Source organism: Poecilia latipinna, unplaced genomic scaffold (genome assembly GCF_001443285.1).
Source record: "Poecilia latipinna isolate Pla-1442-1.1 unplaced genomic scaffold, P_latipinna-1.0 Scaffold2166, whole genome shotgun sequence".
In the NCBI taxonomy this organism is placed as follows: domain Eukaryota; kingdom Metazoa; phylum Chordata; class Actinopteri; order Cyprinodontiformes; family Poeciliidae; genus Poecilia; species Poecilia latipinna.
This window is the reverse complement of record NW_015114782.1, coordinates 1-21,223: the sequence shown is the minus strand read 5'-3', so window position 1 is coordinate 21,223 and position 21,223 is coordinate 1. Positions and strand designations below refer to the sequence as shown.

General features: G+C 41.7%; 3 protein-coding genes across 7 annotated transcripts in view; 2 read left to right on the top strand and 1 right to left on the bottom strand.

Annotated features, from left to right (window-relative positions):
• Positions 1-8,479, top strand: part of exoc3l1 (exocyst complex component 3-like 1) — a 17,102-nt gene extending 8,623 nt beyond the window's left edge. For 2 of the 4 annotated variants that reach the window (XM_015017611.1, XM_015017614.1), the window contains 12 exons: positions 685-897; positions 1,840-2,030; positions 2,104-2,322; positions 3,250-3,320; positions 3,931-4,048; positions 4,568-4,693; positions 4,945-5,045; positions 5,203-5,322; positions 5,407-5,677; positions 6,633-6,788; positions 7,339-7,475; positions 7,859-8,479. In XM_015017611.1, the coding sequence (XP_014873097.1) occupies positions 685-897; positions 1,840-2,030; positions 2,104-2,322; positions 3,250-3,320; positions 3,931-4,048; positions 4,568-4,693; positions 4,945-5,045; positions 5,203-5,322; positions 5,407-5,677; positions 6,633-6,788; positions 7,339-7,475; positions 7,859-8,045 (1,910 nt within the window). In that variant the 3' untranslated portion in view covers positions 8,046-8,479. Of the gene's footprint in view, positions 1-684; positions 898-1,839; positions 2,031-2,103; positions 2,323-3,249; positions 3,321-3,930; positions 4,049-4,567; positions 4,694-4,944; positions 5,046-5,202; positions 5,323-5,406; positions 5,678-6,632; positions 6,789-7,338; positions 7,476-7,858 lie in introns of those variants that run through there. The other 2 variants (XM_015017612.1, XM_015017613.1) reach the window with 2 other exon arrangements.
• A 418-nt stretch (positions 8,480-8,897) lies between these two features.
• Positions 8,898-18,855, top strand: LOC106936539 (protein arginine N-methyltransferase 7). 2 transcript variants are annotated; one of them, XM_015017615.1, is made up of 17 exons: positions 8,898-9,200; positions 10,539-10,575; positions 10,875-11,024; positions 11,880-11,988; positions 12,566-12,678; positions 13,898-14,127; positions 14,202-14,382; positions 15,451-15,578; positions 15,676-15,814; positions 15,892-15,975; positions 16,069-16,116; positions 16,558-16,647; positions 17,270-17,431; positions 17,791-17,865; positions 18,080-18,240; positions 18,392-18,488; positions 18,607-18,855. In XM_015017615.1, the coding sequence occupies exons 1-17, from the start codon at positions 9,106-9,108 to the stop codon at positions 18,766-18,768; spliced, it is 2,061 nt and encodes a 686-aa protein (XP_014873101.1). In that variant the 5' UTR covers positions 8,898-9,105; the 3' UTR covers positions 18,769-18,855. The 2 variants fall into 2 exon arrangements, with proteins under 2 accessions (XP_014873101.1, XP_014873102.1); XM_015017616.1 differs by having other exon boundaries at positions 8,927-9,200; positions 18,610-18,855.
• A 168-nt stretch (positions 18,856-19,023) lies between these two features.
• Positions 19,024-21,216, bottom strand: LOC106936534 (anamorsin-like; the record flags this gene model as incomplete). Its single annotated transcript, XM_015017606.1, has 4 exons — positions 19,024-19,945; positions 20,039-20,120; positions 20,330-20,451; positions 21,133-21,216. Coding segments are annotated over 4 exons (399 nt in total), but the record flags the coding sequence as incomplete, so codon positions are not given.
• Between the last annotated feature and the right edge of the window lie 7 nt (positions 21,217-21,223).

Here is a 21,223-nt window from a genome sequence, read left to right as displayed (position 1 = left end):
AAGTCATTTATAAGGAGCAACATTTTGTGACACACACACACACACACACACACACGCGCACACACACACACACACACACACACACACACACACACACACACACACACACACACACACACACACACACACACACACACACACACACGTCATCGGGTATATGTGCCATGAAATTTTGACTAAGCTGGGGGGGTTTTTTTCCAGCTTTAGCGATCGTAAAAATCAACATTTATGATTCGCTTTGGAGGAAGAACAATTGGTTAGGGAGTTCAGGCATGAAATCATCACCAACTAAACTGTTAGGCCTTGAACCAAGAAAAATAGAAAGATCAACACCTTCAGGCAGACCTGAAATGTGCAGCAGCTGACATGGACAAACCAAATACCTTCCTGGGAAAAGTTACTTTTTTTTTTTTTTATTACGTTTTACATTTATTTAACCAGGGAAGTCCCATTGAGATTAAAAAAGGGAGTCCTGGCCAAAAGGTAGCAATGTTGCACAAGAATGACCAATAATAACTGACCAGTAATTACTAAATAAATAAACATTAGATCATCAGATGAGACACCGTTTGGCCACAGTGACGAGTAAAGGATATACTCTCAATAATCCCAATAACGGCGTCACTTCCTGAGATGCCGTTATTGAGGTTAACATTCAGTCTTCCCTCCCTGGCCGTGTTGCAGTACGGGGCATGGTGCTGGAGACAGAGCGACTGGTGGAGTCCAGGCGGCTCCTGGAGGCCCACGCCCGGCTAATGGATCTGGAGCGCTGGCAGGACGACATCCTCTGGCAGCTCCACGGGGCCGCCGGGACAGCAGGAAGTTCACTCAGCAGCGAGGACACGGAGCTTGTGGCCAAATATTTCTCTGGAGTCGGGCAGCTGGTGGACGCCCTGGGTGAGGACACCTTGGAGACGCAGCTGTAGCTTTTCCCTTCGCGCTCCACAAAACTACAGAGTGAATTTAACTTTTAGTCTCAACGCTATTAAATCAGAAAATGCGAAATCTGGAGATCTGTTGTAACTTTTACGCAAATGTTTTGCTCGGCAGGCATCTAGCAGCAGGTCTGGTAAACAATTTAACACGTTGCTATCTAATAAATGCATACAGTGTTGCACTTGAACAAGCATTGATCACTGGCATGAATGTCTCATTCATTTTATGCTTTTATTGATGTTTTTGAACCTGTTTTAAGGGGTGGAATGATTATACAAAATTATACAAGCAGGCTCAAATATACACCTCCTCCCCTCATCATAATCAATCAAGGTCAGCTGCAAACATCTGGCAGCTGACCTTGCTGGTGAATATCTGACAACTCCTCTTGGCTGAGGTAGTAAAGTTAATTTAAGTTTGGTTTGCTTTTCCTGGCACAGACCCACTTCTGAGAATAGTTCGCAAATTTTAATAAGATTTTTAATAGACTTTAGATTGGAGTTTGGGGAAGGCATTAGCCAGGATTATCCATCTAAATGCCTGTTTTAATGTGAATTTGTGAAAACCAAACTGTGACAAGTTTCCACAATCTAAATGATAAGTGGGGAAGCTGAAGAATTTAGACTCAGATTATTATTATTTTTATTTTTATTTCATCCATTTTGTGTAGTGTACCAACCAGTACTGCTGGAAGTGAAACAAACCATGTTGGATTGTTTCCGTGAGATGATCAATGGTTCCTATTCGGGCAGATTGATCAGGGAATATTAAATGTACATTCTCTTTTACCACCGCAGAGCTCATATCGATATATCGGCTTGTGAATTAATTTAGGATGAAAAATAACAAGAAGTTTGATCTCAAAGCACTACACTGACTTCCTGTCCCGGTGTGCGGCTGCAGGGAAGGAGCTGTGGGCAGTGGTGAGCAGCTCTCTGGCTCTGGCCCGGCAGAACCCCACGCCGTTTGTGTCCGCGGTGAGGATAGTGGAGCGGGAGGAGGCCCTGGACCGGGCCCTGCTGGCGGAGAGAGGAGGCGGCGGCAGGCCGCTGCCCGCAGGAAGACCTCGCTGCTGGAAGGCCTGCTTCTTCCAGGTGAGCCTTACCTCCAACTCAGGTTTACATGACAAACTTCAGCCTGTCAAATCTGCCACCTTCTCCACATCAGGTACTAGAGGAGGCGGTCTCTGCGCGACTTCGCAGCGTTTCCTATCTGCACACGCGAGGCCCGGGTTTGGCGGGCCACCTCTCTGCTCTCCAGCACGCCGTCATGGCTGACCTGGCCACAGTGCGCCACCTGCTGGAGCACTGCGTCCCACCTCACTACCAGCTGACTGCGGCCTACCTGAGAGCCAGCCACCGCTGTTTACACACTCACCTGGCGCAGGTCAGCGATGTTTTATGAACTGTGAGTGGTGTTGGGATTCACGACTCGTGTGCTGTTGCATCTACAGCTGCGACGCGTGAGAGACTTTCTCCTTCTTCTGTTTTCTGATGAACAAAAGTTTAGTAAGCCTTGAAAAACTGTTTGATTTCCACACCAACTCGACACGACTTTCATTGATTTGCCATATCACACCTTACTTTGAACATCTATTAGTATTTTTGCTTTTTGACTTAGGTAGTAAATGTGCATCTGGATGAGTCTTTATTTATTCAGTTAGGCCTGTAAAATGCATAACAAAGCCATAAAACTGCTCTTTGTTTGAAATTTAAAAACAAAATGTAGTTACTAATGTGCTTAAAAAAAATCAACATTTATCTTCAATCTTATCAAGCAACTTGACAGGTTCTAGATTTTGAAAAATGGGGCATCTACATTACTCCAGATGGAAGAAAAGTAGGTAGATGACCTCATTGTTTCACTATCTGTGAAACCTAGACATAATTATAAGACCCAACGAACACTGGAGATGGTTCCAGATTAATACTTTGAACCAAAATCTTGAAATTTTAATTTCAAACGGGAATTTTATCCTGGAAAATATAAAGGAACCCTGGTGAAACCTTGTTGTTTGATGTTTGTTTGATGACATCTTCACATGGTTGTTCTGTATTATTTCTGTCATAGTTTTTCAGTTAATTGCAGACTTATTCATGCTGACTGTGATGAAGGCGTTACACCAAAAGCTTTATCACTAAAGTTGCTCTGCAGAGACGGCATGTCGCTCTAGTCTTGACTTACCTAAAGGTTGTTACGTTCGTGTTTTGATTCACACACTTTCACGTCTTCAGGGACAAAGTGGAGCCTAGACATTTTTTTTCATCGTTACATGAAAACACCTCCACATCTAAGTGTTAAATTGTGGCCTAGGTTAGCAGCTGGGATCTGGAGAGTGGTGAAATATTTGCGGTGCTCAACTGGGTGCTGCACATCTACAACAGGTGAGTCTCAATACTGACACTTTGATGACAAATCCCCGTCTGTTTATCCTGCAGTTTGACATGAATGCTGATATCTTTGTTTATGTAAATGCAAGGATAGATTATGGCTTCTCATAAATAAGCTTCATGGATGAAACGAATGCTTCTAGCAAAGAACATGGAGCATGCATCCTCCTCATCTTGGAAATCACAACCCTGGATTTTGTCACATTACAAGCAGAATCCGGCTGTTTGTGATATGACCTCCAGTTGTTCTCTGAAAAACTCGGATGTTTAACGTTAAAGAACAACTGGCACCATGAAAACAAAGGAACACAGCTGACAGAAAATCCACTCAACACCTCCTGCCCTTTCTCTTTTTGTTCCACCATCAAATCAAGCGTACTCAGCTCCCACCATAAAGCTGAATCTAAAATGTATATTTTGAACATAGTAAACTACGCTCAGAGAAATTTAAGGTGGAGATGTCGAGGTGTGGATTTGTGTAACAGGAGTTCACGAGATTATTCAAAGGAATTGGCGTACAGCGTTTAAAAGTGCAGCATTACAGTGAACAATCAAGCCCAGTATCCGCATACGGTGGACGTTAAACAGTTGGTTTTGTCGGCAGCCCAGACATGATGGGACATCCAGAGCTGGTCACGGAGTCGGACCGGTCGGAGCTGGGACCGCTCATCTCCGCTGAGGGCGTCGAGCAGCTGCAGAGCAAATACGTGCAGAGTGTTCGGGTGAGTCGATCACAATCGCTTCTTTGGCTTTACTCAGAATTTAACTCTGCCCCGGTGAGGTGTGAGCGGTTTTTGAAGACTTACTGAGAAGCTTCAGATGCTGCATCACTGCAAAAGATCTAAAATACATATTCAACAAATTTCAAATATTCTAAGCAGGAGGAACAAAAACCTCCTCTGCAGAACATTGTTTTCTTTTTACAGACCAGTACAAAGTAGCACATAGTTGTGAAGTGGATGAAAATGATTCATGGTTTTCCCATTAAGAATGGTTGGTTGGTTGTCTGGTTCAAAATATCTCTGTCTGCATGCCTGTGTTGTAGTAAATAGATTCATGCATGTTTGCTTTTGAGTAAAAGCTGTTAAAAATTCAAAATATTCTCTTCCGTCCCGAATTATCCCATAAAGTCCAGTGTAATGAGACAAAATAGGAAAGCTCAAGTCCTATGAACACTTTTGGAAAGCACCACATTGATTTCCTTCATTTTTTTTTTTTTGTTTTGTTTTGTGGGTTTGCAGAAGAGCGTATCTGAGTGGATGCACAAAGCTCTGCAGGTGGAGCTGCAGGACTGGCAGAGAGACCAGGAGCCGGATACGGACCACGAAGGATTCTACCAAACCAGCCTGCCCACCATCATCACTCAGGTGAGTTTTCTGCACAAACACAAGCTACTGTGTAGCGTTTCAATGCAGATGATAAAAAGACCACAAGTGGTAGAGTTACACCGTTTATTGTGATGTAGCTGGAGATAAATTATAATCCACTGATTTGATCATAATTACCTATATCAGTGTCCGCTCTCGGGATCTGTCTTTATGTGCCCGTCGCTGTATAAGAATGCTTCCTGCAGTTTTCAGGCTGCATAATTTGTGTCACTGTGTTTGTCGGTCACCAGATGCTGGAGGAGAACGCCCGGGTGGCTCTGATGATTGGGGAATCCCTGCGAGATCAGACCATCCAGATGGGGCTGTACGAGGTAGAGAACCTCCTCAACAGGTGTGTTGTTCAACAAAAGGCCACCTGAGCAGTCACACATCTGTTTTACATACTTTTAGCTAGCCTCCTTCTTGTTCTTTTTGTCACGTAGTACCGATTTAAAACCATGTTTTATTTTCCATACACAAGGAAATGCATGTTTTAATGCGACTTTCAGGTTCCGGGAAGCTCTGGTTGAGTTTGGGAAGGAGCACCGCAGGGATCCGACCAACAACAACAAAAACAAGTTCTACCTCCACTACCTGCTGGCCTCCATCAGCAACTGCATCATCCTCAAGTAAGACGTGTTCTGATCGTCACCCTTCCCGTCGTCTTAACACTCAGCCCTTCTCAGTTCAGCATCGTCTTGTGCTCGATGCAGAAAGTCAACGGAGAGCCTGCAGCAGCAGCAGTCGTCCCGCTTTGCGGGGATGTTCTCTCGGACTCCCCCCAACCCTCTGGCAGCCCTGGACCGGGCGGTGAGGCGGGCGTGTCGCCTGGTGATGGATCAGCTGCTGCTGGAGCTTCAGCCCTTCCTCCCCAGCCTGCTGACCCGACCCTGGCTGGTCCAGGGAGATCCCGTCCCGAAACTGTGCAGCGTCCTGGAAAGTCACCTGGACTTGTACGGTCGAGTGCGGCCGCCCTGCCGGCAGGTGACTAAAAATCACTCGGCAGACGTTTGCTTTGAGAAGAAGTCGATGCTTTAAACATTTTAACATTTTGCTAAGTCGCAAAGCCAAACATCATTTGGGTTTTATGAGAAAGACAAACAAGGTTACTTTGAGAAAAGTCCAGCAACTTAATCTCAGACGCATCACGCAGTCAAAAACAACACAAAATGACAATACTAAGGTGGAACACGTCCAGCTCTTTCTTAGATATAAAGTTACAGTTTGCAGTCATTGCCGCTTATTATTATCATGTAATATTAGTGAAACGTTGTTTTTTTTGGAAACAGATGATTTATCACTGGTAATCAGAGAAGCAAAACCAGTGAAATTCTCTCTCTGCTTTTCATACTTTAAAAAACTGAGAGGATATGATCTAATTATGGTTTTCCTATCAGTATAAACACTAGATTTCATAAAACACCACAAAGGCCACAAAGGCCTGCCTGCATGCTGTATAAATATTCACGATGAGCCGCCATGGCACAAAAACACCAGGGCCAGGTTTTGGTCCCAGTCCAGCTCTGAGGCCAAGACATTAATCAGAGAAGCTGCCAAGAGACCCCTGGTCATTCTGGAGGAGCTGCAGGGATCCACAGCTCAGGTGGGAGAATCTGAAATGGCAACGTTTAGCTGTAGACTCCAAATCTGAACTTCAAGAAAAAAAAGTGTTAAACGGAACGATGTTTGAAAGAAAGCCGCTACTTTAACACGATCCATTAGAGAGAAACGGCAAACATACAAGAAAGTTATCTCAACGGACGAGGTCAGAATGACCCTTTCTGGCCAATATAAAAAACGTGACAAAAATACAAAAAAGATTAACACACACACACGTCTCATACGTGTATTACAACGACCCAGTTGTTTCATGTGGGAGGATGAAATTTACTGTGCATGTGTTGCGTCATAACCCCGTCCTGCTCCCCCGTGGCTGCAGCGGCTGCAGGAGGAGGCCCAGTGGCTGATGGTGGTGGAGTACGTCCGGGCCCTGATGCAGAAGAAGCTGGTGTGTCGGAGCAGCGAGGAAAGGAGGCAGCTGGCCCAGCAGATGATCCTGGACGACCAGCTGCTCAGGGAAGTCTTCCACAGCCTGGTGAGGATATTCACTTATTTCGTTAAATAGGAAAGGCAAGAGAACACGCTCTTGTCTAATATGAATATCACGACGTGCGGGTTTTATACCATTGTTGTTGTGGATCTGGAGATTAATAATGACAGGAATAATGTGCTGAATATTCATCCAGAAGTCAAAATGAAATAAAAAGCATCTGCTCTGCCATGGTTTTGGTTTTCATGACGAGACGAGATCCCAGCTTTATTTTTTTCTGGCGTGGTAAAACACCTTAACAGAAACTAGGCAGCAGAGCTTCCTTTCCTCATGCCAAGGTTTAATATTGTTTTCACCGATGCGCCATCGTGTAAAAGTAAGTTGGCATGCCATTTGCATCTTAGAAAAAGACCTGATTCATCGCCTCTCCCAGGATCACATAAAGAAATTAGAAAAGTATTAATGCTTTTTAACTGTATAATTCTAATTTAATCAATAATTTAAATTAAACAGTATAAGTTTAACACAGCAGCCTTTGGTACCCATTCCTTTCATGTCTATAAAGCCCAGACGATCACTTTTTTTTTTGTCTCAGCAAGAGAGCGAGGTGTCGCTTCCTGATGTGAATCCTCTGGCTCTGCTCCCCGTTCTGGCCGACTTCATCCGTCTCAAAGATCCCGGCATGCTCACTCTGGAGGTTTCTGGACTCGTAGCCAAATATCCGGACATCAGGTAACCCTTCCCCACGTAAAGTGATGCTGAAGTGTTGCAATGCTTCAGTCAAACTCAACATGTCAGACTGATTGACCAGCTGTGAAAGAAATGTCTTCCAACATCACCGAACTGAAGCAGAAAAAAAAAAGTTAATATCGACATGAGACACGGAAATGTGAAAATGATTAAGATGTCTTTCAACTAAAACCTGTTTTGAAACTGTTTGGTATTTTTGGGGTTACTTAATTTTGACTTGTAGTCTAAACAAACAGCTTGTTTTTTAATACCGTGTCTTGCAACTGTCTGCTTCTAAAACTCATTCAGCACAAAACCATCTGCAAAACCATCAGAGTGTTTGAACTTTCAAACATTTTACACGCCGTGTCCTCGTCTCCCCTCAGCGAGGAGCACGTGTCTGTGCTGCTGGACGTTCGTGGAGACGTCTCCAGGGACATCCGATGGGCCGTGCTGGACCTGCTGGAGCAGAGCGCCCCCCCTCTTCCAGTCGGATACCGGCCCATCTTCACGGACATCCTGGTGCCGCCCTCCACCTTGGCCTTCTGCCTGCCGACGGCCAAGTGTGCATGACTAGATGGTGGATTGAGCGGGGAAAAACATCCTCTTCTTTCCAGATTTCTGGATCGCGATGGATCCGTTTCTGCTGCAGCTTATCAGGGAAAAAGTTTGTGACTTGCTGGTTCGGGTCTGACTTCTATTCACTGTAAAGGTCTCTCGTGCCTTAAATGACTGTCTCTCCCCCTCAGCTGGTTCTCAAAGTTATTGCTAAAGATTTATTATAAATTGCATATAAATGGTTTTACTCAGACCTGATATTTATTGTCAAATATTGTCCCTGTTTAGGGAATTCAATCCACTCTGATCTACAGTGTGTCCATTAAAAATAAAACATTAAAACAAAAAACAACAAATATTTGTTTCACTCACTCTCATGTGTTTGTGTTAAAAAAAAAGATCAGAAATTTTTTCGCATTTTATTGGATGCATGTTAAAATCGACATATACAGTAAAAACTGAAGGTAAATACATACATGAGTCTATCAGGAGAATGGCCCCCCGTGAGTAAGAGATAAACATACTGCATAATAACTGGTTTAAAATCATTACTTTTATTACTATTGGGTTATTATTTTCCAAAAACTTGACTTCATCTTTTTTTTTTTTGCAAAGTCGTCTCCTCCTTTGTTGTTTATACCAGATACTTTTTGTTGTTCCATATTTATTGTATTTATGTGTTGTTTTTTTCTTTTGTTGTATGCACTGTAAAATTGGTTACATTGAAGCTTAAATAAAACAAATTTCGAAGTAGACTTTCGTAAAACGGATAAATTGCATAAATCTGGATGGAGTTCCCTGGTTCACTACACCCAAATATTTTGGGCAGATTATTAGTGTCCATCTGTAATAAACTGAAGCTCTATGCTGACATCTAGCGATGAGAAAATATACGACGCTCTCTGACACGTGACAAACTTTGGTCACGTGACCATAACAGCAAGTGACGTTTCGTTCCAATATGGTGGCCTGCATGGATGCAATGCTGTGTTAATAATCCTGCTAACATTTGGATTTGTAGTGAATAATTCGACTAAAATCAGCTTTTTTCCACTCCTTGGACGTGCTGGCGGAGATGAAGACCTTCTGTGGCAGAGCGAACCCGACCACCGGAGCTTTGGACTGGGTGGAGGAGAGCGAGGAGTATGACTACCACCAGGAGATAGCCAGGTGGGTCCAGGAGCGAGGCTGACGGGACGGAAACTATGGCGAGGGGCCGATGTGCTGCTGCTCTGATAATACAGAGGCTTAAAAACAATCATATATGAACATTAAAATTCACATTAGAGAGGACATTGTCGGTTATATCTGTTTAAAAAAATCAGTAAGCATTATTTAATAAAATATTAAGTTTGAATTCGACCCAGCAATACCAAGCTCTGACTCGCTTTTGCTTTGTAATGAGATAACCAGAACATTTATAGTCGATAAATAGTCAAACCTTGATAAAAGAAAGACGAATTAATTAGCTTTAAAAATAGCACGAAAACACTCTAGATTAAGTAAAAAATAAACACTTAGGATTTTAAGTCATTCCAATATGGTGTCTGAAAAAAATGTTACCAGTTACAGTTTTTATTAGTTGTAAAAAAAAAAAAAAAAAAAAAAGTAAAACCTTCTTTTTAAAAAACCATTAAACAGATAGTTGATATCTCCGGTGGTCTCGTACAAAAAGAGGTTCTGGTTCAGGTATCATTCAGGTCAAAACCGAGATTGTAGCTGATAACTACACAGCTCTGGAAAAAAAAATTAAAAGACCAGTTTCTCTGATTTTACTCTTTATAGGTCTGTGTTTGAGTAAAATGAACATTGCTCCTTTATTCAGAGACAACATGTCTCTGAAATTCCAAGCAAAAAATTAGTTTGCACAAAATGAGAAATGGTCAAAATTACAAAACGATGCGGAGCTTTCAGACCTCAAATAATGCAAACAAAATGAGTTAATATTCATTTAGACACAACAATTCTGATGTTTTAACTCAGGAAGAGTTCAGAAATCAATATTTAGTGGAATAACCATGAGGTTTTTAATGGGGTTCAGTGCAGTGGGCTCTTCATTTTTTCCAGATCTGTATAGGTTTAGAATGCAAATAAAATCCAAATTATCTGTGGCCACTGAATTAGATCATTATTTTTAAATGTATTTTCCTTATTATTTCTAGATGTTAAGTATCAGGTGAACAATATAGTGGAGATGCAGCAGATTATTTATGACGTCAGGTAATGTTGAGAAGGAAATATAATTCCGATTTCTAATTTTTCATTGATAGTTGGAGGCTTACCAGATCTACGCATTGATTTAAACAATAACCTGTATTTTTTTTTGTTCCAGATAAAACAAAACAAAACAAAAAAACAGACCCAAAACAATCCAAATCTACAGGGTTGATGTCTGAAAGAGAAATGATTTTGCAACAGTTCTTAAAATGTCATGATCGAAGTGTTGTGAGATTAAGACACTAAATAATCCTCCGCATTAGTCTGATGGTGTTTATGTTTCTGTTTCAGGTCCTGTTATGCCGACATGCTGCATGACCACGACAGGGTGAGAACTCCACACACATCGCTGCTCTCTGACTGCGTTTAACCATCCATGCAGCGACTAATAGTTGATTAATGACGGCATAGATGGTCTCCGTATGGTGTATGAATTACCTCATCGTTTTGTCTTTAGAGCCTTTTTAATCATCTAAAAACCTATTTTATCCACCTGAACTGCATTATTCGGCAAGGAAGTTCAAATCGCCACGATTTACAACAAATATTTTCTTATTAAAAGTATGTTAAAAGAAAGTGTTTGGTTGTGTAAATGTTTTTTGCTTGCGTAATTTCACTCCCCTTCAGAACGAGAAGTACTACCAGGGCATCCGGGCTGCTGTGTCCAGAATAAAGGCTCGGGGCGAGCGAGTCGTCGTCCTGGACATCGGGACTGGAACCGGCCTCCTGTCCATGATGGCCGCCACTGCCGGAGCCGACTTCTGTTACGCCGTGGAGGTACAGGAATATTCTCTGTTTGTCCCGTAAAATGTCAGCAATTGCAGCAGAAGTTCACTGAAAATCAAAGCCTACAAAAACAATTTCTTCATCATTTGACCTGTGATGTCATTTTACCTTTAAAGTTTTGTCTGTTCTTTGTGCTTCATTGCATTTTGTGCGTTGGGTTACATTCTTGTTTAAAAATTGCCTTTATAAATACTGTTGACTTTATGCACTTAAAAAAAAACCAACACATGAACTTCTAGTGGATCAAGCAGATTTCCAACCAAGTGGTTTTTCACTGAAACTGAGGTGTTTTTTTTTTTAATATTGCATAATGCATAATTGTTTTGAAGAGTATTCCAGACTTGTAGTTAATCTTTTTACTTAATTTTTCTCAATAGTTTTTTTTTTTAATTCTTAATTTAGAAATGAGAAATTTAAACAACACTGGCTTCACTTCGGTGTTTGAAAGAACAAGAAGAAAGAAAAAAGAAATCATTACTGCAAGAACACATAATGTGCAGCATGAATGTCCTTTTTTTTGTTTCAGGGATTCCATGTCAAAGTTTGCATCTTTTTAGTAGACATTTGGGCAATAAAATGTAGTTTCAGGGCTGAAAAAATAAAAATAAAAATCTTCAGCAGAGGAAAAGTTTGTGAAGTGAACAAAATATTGACCTGAAAAGGGACTAAAAAAATTCTGGTTCCTTAAACTTAAAGTATTTATCTGAAAATGACTGAAAAAGCAGTCAAGTCCAAGTTGAAAGAAAAGCTTTTAAAGATTTCCTGAGAACCACTGACCAAGATCACGTCACCAACTCTTTATGACGAGCCTAAATAAATGCAATAAAACGTGTGGATTTTCTGCAGGTCTTTAAGCCCATGGCAGAAGCAGCTCAGTGCATCGTGAAGAAGAACAACTTCTCTGACAAGATCAAGATTATCAACAAACACTCGTCAGATGTGACTGTGGGACCAGGTGAGAGAGAAGAAGAAATACACAACTCTGCCACATCTGCTTTACCGATTACTGATGTCTATGTTAGAAATGCTTTTATACCTAAAAAAAAAAAAAAAAAAAAAATTAAGTTGTTAAATATAGTAAGGATGGCTGCCATAGGATTTGTAAATTTAACTGAACTCAATAATGGATTATAACAACTTTTATGTACAGTAAATGTCCTAAACTTGCCTTTACTGAATCTGCTGCATCGCCCAACCTTAGTGTTCAATATAAACTTATCTAAATCACTTACATTTAGTTTGTCATTTACTTTTAAACTAAGCTGAGGAATGACTCGCTTATTATGTTTTTTGTTGTAATTAAATTTACTCTTTTTAGAGGTTTAATAATGTTCAAACCTGTATTTCCTTCTGGAAATATTTGCTGCCGATCCACTTATTTAACCATAACCTCTCAAGACATTTTTGCGAACTCATCAAAAGTTGTTTCTAAAGATGTGGGCGTCTGTTTATTATGAGGGAAACTAAAAGCCGTTATTTTTCTTCTTTCTCAGTGGCTTCATTTCATAAATATTCTGGTTGTGTTTTAACAGACGGCGACATGCAAGAGAAGGCCAACCTGCTGATCACAGAGCTGTTTGACACCGAGCTCATCGGGGAGGGAGCTCTGCCCAGCTACGAGCACGCTCACCAAAACCTGGTCACGGTTCGTCCAAAACCTTCCAAACTCAGTCCGCTCCTTCGCTGCTGCTCAGACAGACGAGCTCTAATGCAGTGTTTCTCAACCCCGGGCCTCACCGCCCCCCCTGCCCTGCCTGTTTTAGGTGCTTCCCTTCTGCCACACACCTGAATTGTATCTCTGGGTGATTAACAGGCTTCTGCAGCACTTGATGGTCATGCAATAATTTGAATCAGTTGTTCTGGAATAGAGGCACATCTAAAACATGCAGAGTAGGGGGGCGGTGAGGACCAGGGTTGAGAAACACTGATCTAATGGGAAAAACTGTGAAAGCAGAAACGTATTAGAGGCCATTTAAGCTGCAATTGAATTCTTCTCCCGCTCATACATTCATTATTCCCACACAAACATTTCCTCACAAATAGAAATGGTATTGGTTTTAGAAATGAGTTAAAAACCATCAGTAGTTTCTAGAGAAAATGCTAATTGTTTTATTCAGGTAACGTGAAATAAATTTTAATAAAGCCTTTATATAATTACATAAATGCTGAGATAAAATGAATAAATCTTCTTAAAAGAAATCTTTTAAAAAAAATCTGTTGTTTTTGTTTATTCTGTTTTTAAAATATTTGAGAAAAAGCGATATACTTTATATACAGTAAATTATAGTTATTGAAGATGCCTTAAATTAGCATTTTGTGCCTCTTTGGAAGCGTTTTCTCATTGGTTCAGGTGTTTATGTAATTGGCCAATGACTGTCCACCTTGTTGCAGAGTAAAGGTTGCTCTGTGGCCAACAATAAGTAAGATGTGATCTAATTTCTCTTCAACTTGTTGTTTCATTTGGCCTCAGAGTGAAGAAGTTAAGTAAGTTTTTCCTCGTCTTTTGTTTGTATGAATATGTAAGATATTGTTAGGATTTCTGTTTTAAATTGAAGCTTAGCAGCATTTAGTAAATACACGATATGTTGAGTAAAATATTAGTGCAGGTAGTTTTTAGAGCATTATGTCCATTTTTATACCTCCTGCTATTGGAGATTTCTTTCTTTTTTTTTATTTTTTATTCATGTCAATGGCACTTTTCCTGTAGAGGGCGCTTGGAAAGTATACTAAAGATTTAGACCTCAAACTTTTTTTTTTTTTCTTCATTTTTGTCCAGATGAAAAATGCTTGCACCTTTTTATTCATCCGTCAGCTTTTCATTTAAACCTCTTTTGGCTCTTTGTGGTTTCTCTCTCTGTGTGCAGGCGGGCTGCGAGGCGGTGCCTCACCGCGCCACCGTCTACGCCCAGCTGGTGGAGTCGGAGCTGCTGTGGAGCTGGGCCCAGCTGCAGCCAGCGGAGGTGGAGGGGGCCCGTCTGGTCCCGCCGCCCGCCGTCGGCCGCTGCGCCGGCGCTCACTCGGTTTGTGACGTCCAGCTGAGCCAGGTCTCCCCCAGCAGCTTCACCCCGCTGAGTCCTCTCTGCGCCATGTTCAGGTAGAAGCACCTTCTGCTTCTCTCTTGTTTCCGTCACGCAGTCGCTGCTCACGCCCGTCTGCGTTCCTTCCCAGTGTGGACTTCAGCAAGCCGGTCAGCAGTGCCTTCCAGTCCCACTCCACCAGCTTCGTGGCTCGGGCCGGCGGTCGGGCTCAGGTCGTTCTGTCCTGGTGGGACCTGGACATGGATCCCAGCGGAACCATTGTGTGCAGCATGGCTCCCACCTGGACGTACCCACAGCCGGCGAAGGCCCCGGTGAGTAACTGGTCAGAGCTTCAGGAGGCAGATCTGTCCAGAGCGACGACTCTAAAGCTTGTTGGGGGCAAAAGATGTGCAGAAGATTTAAGACACACGAGTTTAACAAACTGAGTTTAATTTGTTGCCGTTTCTTAAAGTGAGGGATTTCAAATTGTTTATGCAATGAATTGATTTATTTATTGCTCACCTTTTTTGTCTTACCAGCTCCTCGATGTTTTTTATCGACAAGTTTTGTGTTTTTAACCTCCATCGATTGAAGCAGTGGAATCAAATGCCACACCTTCTAGTTAAATATTAATTGTTGGTGTGTTGTTGTTTTTATTGTGACTTTCTATAAAATTAATTTCCCATTGGGACATAAATATCTGAGTCTGAATGTGTGAAACTTAAGGTCCGGGGTCCAAATCCATCCCACCATAGCTTTTTTTATGTGGCCCTCTAAACTCCAGAGTTCTTAAATATCATCATATCAATTAAATCAAAGAAGTTTTTATTTGTTTACTGCCAAATTACAGATCAGTCCGTCCAGTTTTTCACCATTTTCTGATGGTTGAAATTCATGCAGAATCAACACATTCACACATGTTTTTTGTGTGAGTGCATAATTGTGAGTTTATTGCAATTTCCCACAAGAAATGGTCAAAAATGTATGGTCGCTAACTCCCGCCTGCAGGTGGCAGCATTCCTTACTTCTAGCACAACGCTCCCTGAGCTTCATGTAATGTCAAGTTGTAGTTTGTGATCAGGGTGGTGATGAGTAACAAACATTTTTAAAAGTAGCTCTACAAAATCAGTGATTTTGATTACAAAAAATTCACAAAAACAATCTTAAAATCCTGGACGGACCGGTCAGTGTGAAACGATGTTCAATATTACGTAGTTTATACAAGTCACTGAATGCAGACAGAGATTTTCTCCATATTTTAACTGTTTGTTGATGAGTTTTATCAACACATCCTGGCAAAACTGGCCGTTTGAGAACATCTGTGACGTAGATTTGGCCCAAAATGGAAAAACCAGCGGTAAGTTTCTCCAGTAAATCCGAGTCCTGCTGGTGTGTTTTAGTGGCGGGATCACTGGATGCAGAGTGTTTACTTCCTGCCTGCAGAGCGCCAGGTGGCTGAGCGAGAGGAGCTCAGTCTGACGGTCTGCCATGACGACTACAGTCTGTGGTACAGCCTGCAGCCTCACAGGTCCGCTTGGACAGCTTCGCTTTGTCATTACTTCCCCTATTAATCGACGTGTAGCGTTTACCTCAGTTCAGTGAACCTCTCTGTCTCGATGTTTCAGTCTCCAGGACGCCCAGGCTGCGACCCCGCCGCCTCGGCCGTGTTGCACCTGTCAGGCTCACCTCGTCTGGACTCGGCCTCGCTTCGGCGAGCTGAACGACAGACGGCGTACGGGGAGCTACGTCGCCGCTCTCCGCAGTGTAAGCGAACGCCGTCGTCATGGCCGAGCGTGCACGGTTGCGTTTGTGTGCGTTCATTAAAGCGGTGGTCCCTCCAGGTCCTGAGCGAGGACAGCGTGTGTCTCTCTGTCAGCGATGGAAGTCTGCTTCCTGTGTTCGCTCACATGCTGGGAGCCAAAAAGGTACGGCAGCTCCTGCAAACCAAATGTTCCTGCTCAGATTCTTGTATTAATGTGTTTTTTTTTTTTTTTGTGCTCTTCTTGTTCCTGACTCAGGTGTTCAGTTTGGAAAACTCCAGAATGTCCAAACAAGTTATTGAGGAGGTAAAACTACAAAGTTATTGTCTGGAGGCTTTTGTTTGGTACCAAATGATGGGTGGTGATTAGTAGAGGGACGTCTTAATTAGCTCTTTGGCTAATCAGCAAGCTTTGGAAAGCCCTGGTCTTTATTCATGACCATAATTAGTTTAATTCAAGGCGAGTTGGAGCTGGAATGAGTCCAGAGGGATTTGAAGACTGGAGCTGCAAACTCCTGATACACATTATAATTAACCCTCATTTTCTGGATGCTTTTCTTTCTTTCTTTTTTTTTTTGTTTTGTTACCTAAACCTAAATCAGGGGTCAGCTACCTGTACCCTCCAATAAAACGTCTTTGTGGTCAGTCCTGTTGAATAAATGCTACATAATCGAAACATTTTTTTTTTTTTTACAAATGCATGTAGAGAAATGTTAACTTTAATTAATTTTGTTAATTTAATCTGCAGGTGTTGGAAGCCAACTCTAAGAAAGGTGGGGTTGAACTGCTGGAGATCAGGCCTGAACAGCTCACCAGTCAGGACCTCAGAGGAGAGCAGGTGCCGCTTTTGATGACGATCCCGCCGTGCAGCAGAACATTTCATTTATTTGATGATTTAACAACAGAGCAAGAGGATGAAAACAGTCGTTTTTATCAGAAAAAGCATCTTTCACTCTGATCTTCCTCTCTGAACATCAAGCTAGTACCAAGTTGGAAAACATATGATAAATTCATTTTTAGTTTTTATTTGTTAAATGGGTCAAAACGCAGATCTGCCATATTCGTCGTCTTTCACTCTTTTGGAGTTTAGTAGAAATCTAGCTATATATTTCTTTGATGGATGAACAAGGATAATCTTGTAATCTCTCTTGGATTCAGGACTTCATCAAACAACCTGCAGTCATTTTCTTCATCTGTTTGGTGTTTTAGTCCTCAGATAAAAAAAAAAAAAAAAAAAAAAGAAAGTTTGGGCTAAAATAATCAAGACAGCCAGACCTCAAATAAAAACAATTTGCAGCTCTATTAATGAGTTGTTTTCTGTTTATTTTCTGTCCCAATTAAAGTAATCAAAAAGTAACTTTATTAACGGTTCATTTATTTACAATAACACGCTACAAGTTAAAAGACCCAGTTATGTTTTTAAGTTGACGATCTAAAACCTGGGGTTACGCCTCCTGCAGATTTCCGTCCTGATGGGGGAGCCGTACTTCAGCACCAGCCTCCTGCCGTGGCACTCCCTGTTCTTCTGGTACTGCAGGACCGCTCTGGCGGGCCTCCTGCGGCCCACTGCCACCATCCTGCCCTGCTCTGCCTCCCTGCATGTTGTAGCCGTGGAGTTCCAGGTCAGTCGAGCGATTGATCAAATATCATCCAAAAGGCAACACAAGTTGTTACCCGAACAATTCAGCTTTTATGCATTTCAGTCGTAGAAACTTGATGATCTGAGATGCCAGAGTGCGACTCGGTCACTTCTAAAAAATATATATAATTACTTTAAAGTTATTTTAACGTGCTAGTACTAAATGATATCTCTGACTTGTATAATTTTGAGCTCATTCCTAATAGAGCCGTTCCTTTGTTTCCTTTGAAAGACTTCAGGTGTTTCCGTTTTTGCTGAAAACTGGCAGGACTTAAAATAAATTGAAAGCGAATCCATTAAGATTTCGAAATAAATGATTGTGTTATTTTTGTTTATTGTTAGGATTTGTGGAGAATAAGAGCGCCGTGTGGAATATGTGAAGGCTTTGACGTCACTCCCATGGACGAGATGGTGCAGGTAAAGATTAAAATCGAGGTCAAAGTAAAATTTAACAAGTTATTTATTAGTAGGGTGATGATTTAATAACAGTACCACGTCAAGGTGTGTTTTTGTATTTGAAAATGTGCACCTGTGTCTTTAAATCACTCATGAGAGGAAACAAAAAGTGAACAGAGTTCATAAATCTGAGCTGAAGTTGCAGAAGGTGGATTGAGGCTGTGTGTTTCCACAGCGCTCTCTGGATTTCCGTGAGTCCCGTGAAGCGGAGCCCCACCCGCTGTGGGAATATCCATGTCGAGCTCTCACTCACCCCACCGAAGTCATGACCTTTGACTTCACACAGTGTGTCCCTCAAGAGCCAATCAGCAGCCAGGGCTTGCTGCCTTTCATAAGGTAGAATCTGCTTCCTTCAGCTTAGGGGAGAAAATGTTTTTTTTGAAACGGGTTTATTGATGTTTTAGTTTAATTTTCTTCTACTGTTGCTTAATTTATCCAGAAGTTAGCGCTTGGTATTTCTGTTGAACTGCTTAAAAATCGGTTTCAGGACGGGTCGATGTCACGGTGTTGCCTTGTGGATGGACTATCACCTGACTGATGATGTCACAGTCAGTGGGGGTCTGACTCAACCAATCAGGGAGCAGGTATCTTCTTCTTTTGTCATCTGTGAAAGCATGTCAGGAAACACTCTTTAAAATAGTCTTTTTCAAATCATCAAAATTTGTCCGAAATCTGATGGCAGGTGTTTCTCCGTTTTCCCTGCAGGGAGACTGCGAGTGGAGTCGACACAGGAAACAGGGAGTTTACTTCCTCAGGTCGGCGTGGGACAGTTTAGGTGACGGCAGGACCGGCGTGTCGTACAGCTTCACGTTCGAGCCCAGCTTAGGAGACGTCAGGATGGACTTTAGCATCACGGGTCACTGATGTGAATCCAAAACTGACTGAAAAAGTTTTACCTCAAGTCTCTTATTTAGAGCATATTTAACTGTGTGTTTACAGTTGCTGTAATGAGAGAAGTTACCGTTTGCCTTTTTTTTTAACGATACGTCAACATCAGGAATTCTCAGGGCCAAACAGGCTTTGATATGGAGACATCAAAACCTCCTGCACAAGTTACTCTCCAACAGACCCACTGTCGTCTTGTTTTATAGTGAAAATCAGACATGGACTCGTTTCTGTAAACTCTTAACACAGACGAAGAAAGCAAAGTTTGGAACACAAAACAAATAAAAAAGAGTGGAATAAAACAGTAGTAACATCTTTAGGTGCCCTGAGAGTCCAATATGTTTCCACAAAGTTATATCACACAATCGTTAAAAAGACAGATCGGTTACCGACAGGCATACACTGCTGGCAACAGCAAAGGACGACAAAACCTGAAGTATCAAATCTCTACACCACATTCTTAGGGTTAAATCCAAAGAGTTGGTCTTAAGTTTATTTGTAATAAATGACAGAAAGTGAAATGATGCCTTCATACATAAATAAGCTTCAGTTCAACAATTTCAGTGCAGCCTTCTGTGTTTTGATGGAGTTCACTGCTCCAGCTTTGACGTCGAAACATGATTTAAACCCCCAAAAACATTTTTATTCTGTGATTAGTTTTAATGAATATAAAAAAAAAATTCAACTGAGGTAAAAAGTTTCATTACTAGATTGCCAGAAAAGATGCTGGTTTCACACTTTCATTTTCTTTTGACCCATGAAAAATCTGGCATTCTCTCAATTCAGGCACCAAATCGCATAGATATATTGATCGCAAATTTTGAACAAGTTGTTTAGGTTCTCGCTTGTAAAACAAATGGCTCTCCTGTCCAGTCGTGGCGGCGTTACGGTGCCTCATGGGAAACAACATTGCAGTGGCATCAATGTCAATATTTATGGTCTACTGAGAACCCCCAGAGGAGCCGACGAGTTCTGGGTGGATGGAAAACAGAGGAATGTTAAATGTCCTGAAGCGTGAGCAGCAGAGAAGTGGAACGTTTTGGCTTCAGGCGTCTGTCAGCGTGTTGTTGTCCAGGACGATCTTCTCCCCCGGTTTGAACGCTGGCATTCCCAGGTATGGGCAGCTGGCACAGCGGAAGGCATCACCAAGGTAACACTAGCACAAATAAAATACATCGATATTATTTTAATAATCTGGAAACAGGAGTCAACGCTTTGATTTTTTTTTTTTCCCCCCCACACTACTCACACTTCCACACGCAGACTTTGGTAGGTTAGTTTTCGGGCTCTCTTTGCTCTCCTGCTCCAACTCTTCAGCAAGCCCACATGTGCTGCACAATGACAGAACATAATAAATCATATTGAAATATTAACGGTCTGAAACGACGTAGTGAAAATATATCAGATGTAGATACACCTGGAACTCCAACCAGCTTGTCATCTGAGAGTAGCCCAACCTTTGACCTCTCTGACCTGACGGCTTAGAGCTTGAAGTGAAAAATGACCTAGGAGGGTTTTAAAACGTAAGGCGGGACCTTACCAGTTCTTGCAGGCTTTTTTCTTCTTGCCAGTCCCTTCTCCGCAGCTTGAAGCTTTAAGAGAAGCTGCGTCCGGCTTCTTTAGGTCGTCCTCATCGAGCAGAGTGTCAGAGTCCAACAGATCCTGCAGCAAACGGAGCAGCGTGGAGACAAACCGCATCAAGAGGCTGCAGCTACTTTATTCACGCTCGATTTGTGGAAATAGCCTCTGATAAACTAATAAGTATGTTGCTATAATGTTGCACAATTTTACACTAAGTTTATATTTCAAACAGCCCTCAGTAAAATGACTCCTATTTACCATACTTTATATTTCACATCTAAACTCGTCTTAAAATTATTGTTGGATAATTAGCTTCATGTCGTCACTCTACGTCTGTATACAGTAAGCCTCTTACTTCTATTTGGTTCTGTATTATCCGTAATTTTTCAAACTCAACTCAGGAAGGTTGCTGTGTTTACATGCAGTATTTTCAGCTTCTTATTCAAACAGCAAAACAAGTCAGAAACTGAACAACAGTCCAATAATATGACTTAAAAATACTCCAAAAATGATGTGCTTCTTTCGTGCAATTAGGATTTTCAGCTGTTTAAACCCAGTTTTAACAAAATGTCATAAATAAAGTCCAGGCTCTTATTTGCAATACAGCATTTTCTGATGATATTTCAGAGATTTCTGTCTGTCATTCTACAAGCTGGATAAAGCATGCTCATTCAAAGCTCCTGGCTTGCCAACAACTCGTTAACCACAAATTAAATCATGCCTGCAGTGGTTTTTGAAAAATCGAACTGCCTTTGAACTCACCACGTCATCGTCATTCATGTCGTTTGCTGACAGCATCCACATTTTCTTAGTGTTGGGATCCAAAGCTGGTTTCTCTGCTAAACACACAGAT

What these genes read in the sequence shown, in the direction of transcription:
- LOC106936539 (XM_015017615.1), top strand. Translation starts at nt 9,106, where the DNA reads ATGAAGACCTTCTGTGGCAGAGCGAACCCGACCACCGGAGCTTTGGAC. An exon ending in CCATGGACGAGATGGTGCAG is followed by an intron (nt 17,866 to 18,079) that starts GTAAAGATTAAA and finishes GTGTTTCCACAG; the next exon opens with CGCTCTCTGGATTTCCGTGA. An exon ending in GGCTTGCTGCCTTTCATAAG is followed by an intron (nt 18,241 to 18,391) that starts GTAGAATCTGCT and finishes AATCGGTTTCAG; the next exon opens with GACGGGTCGATGTCACGGTG.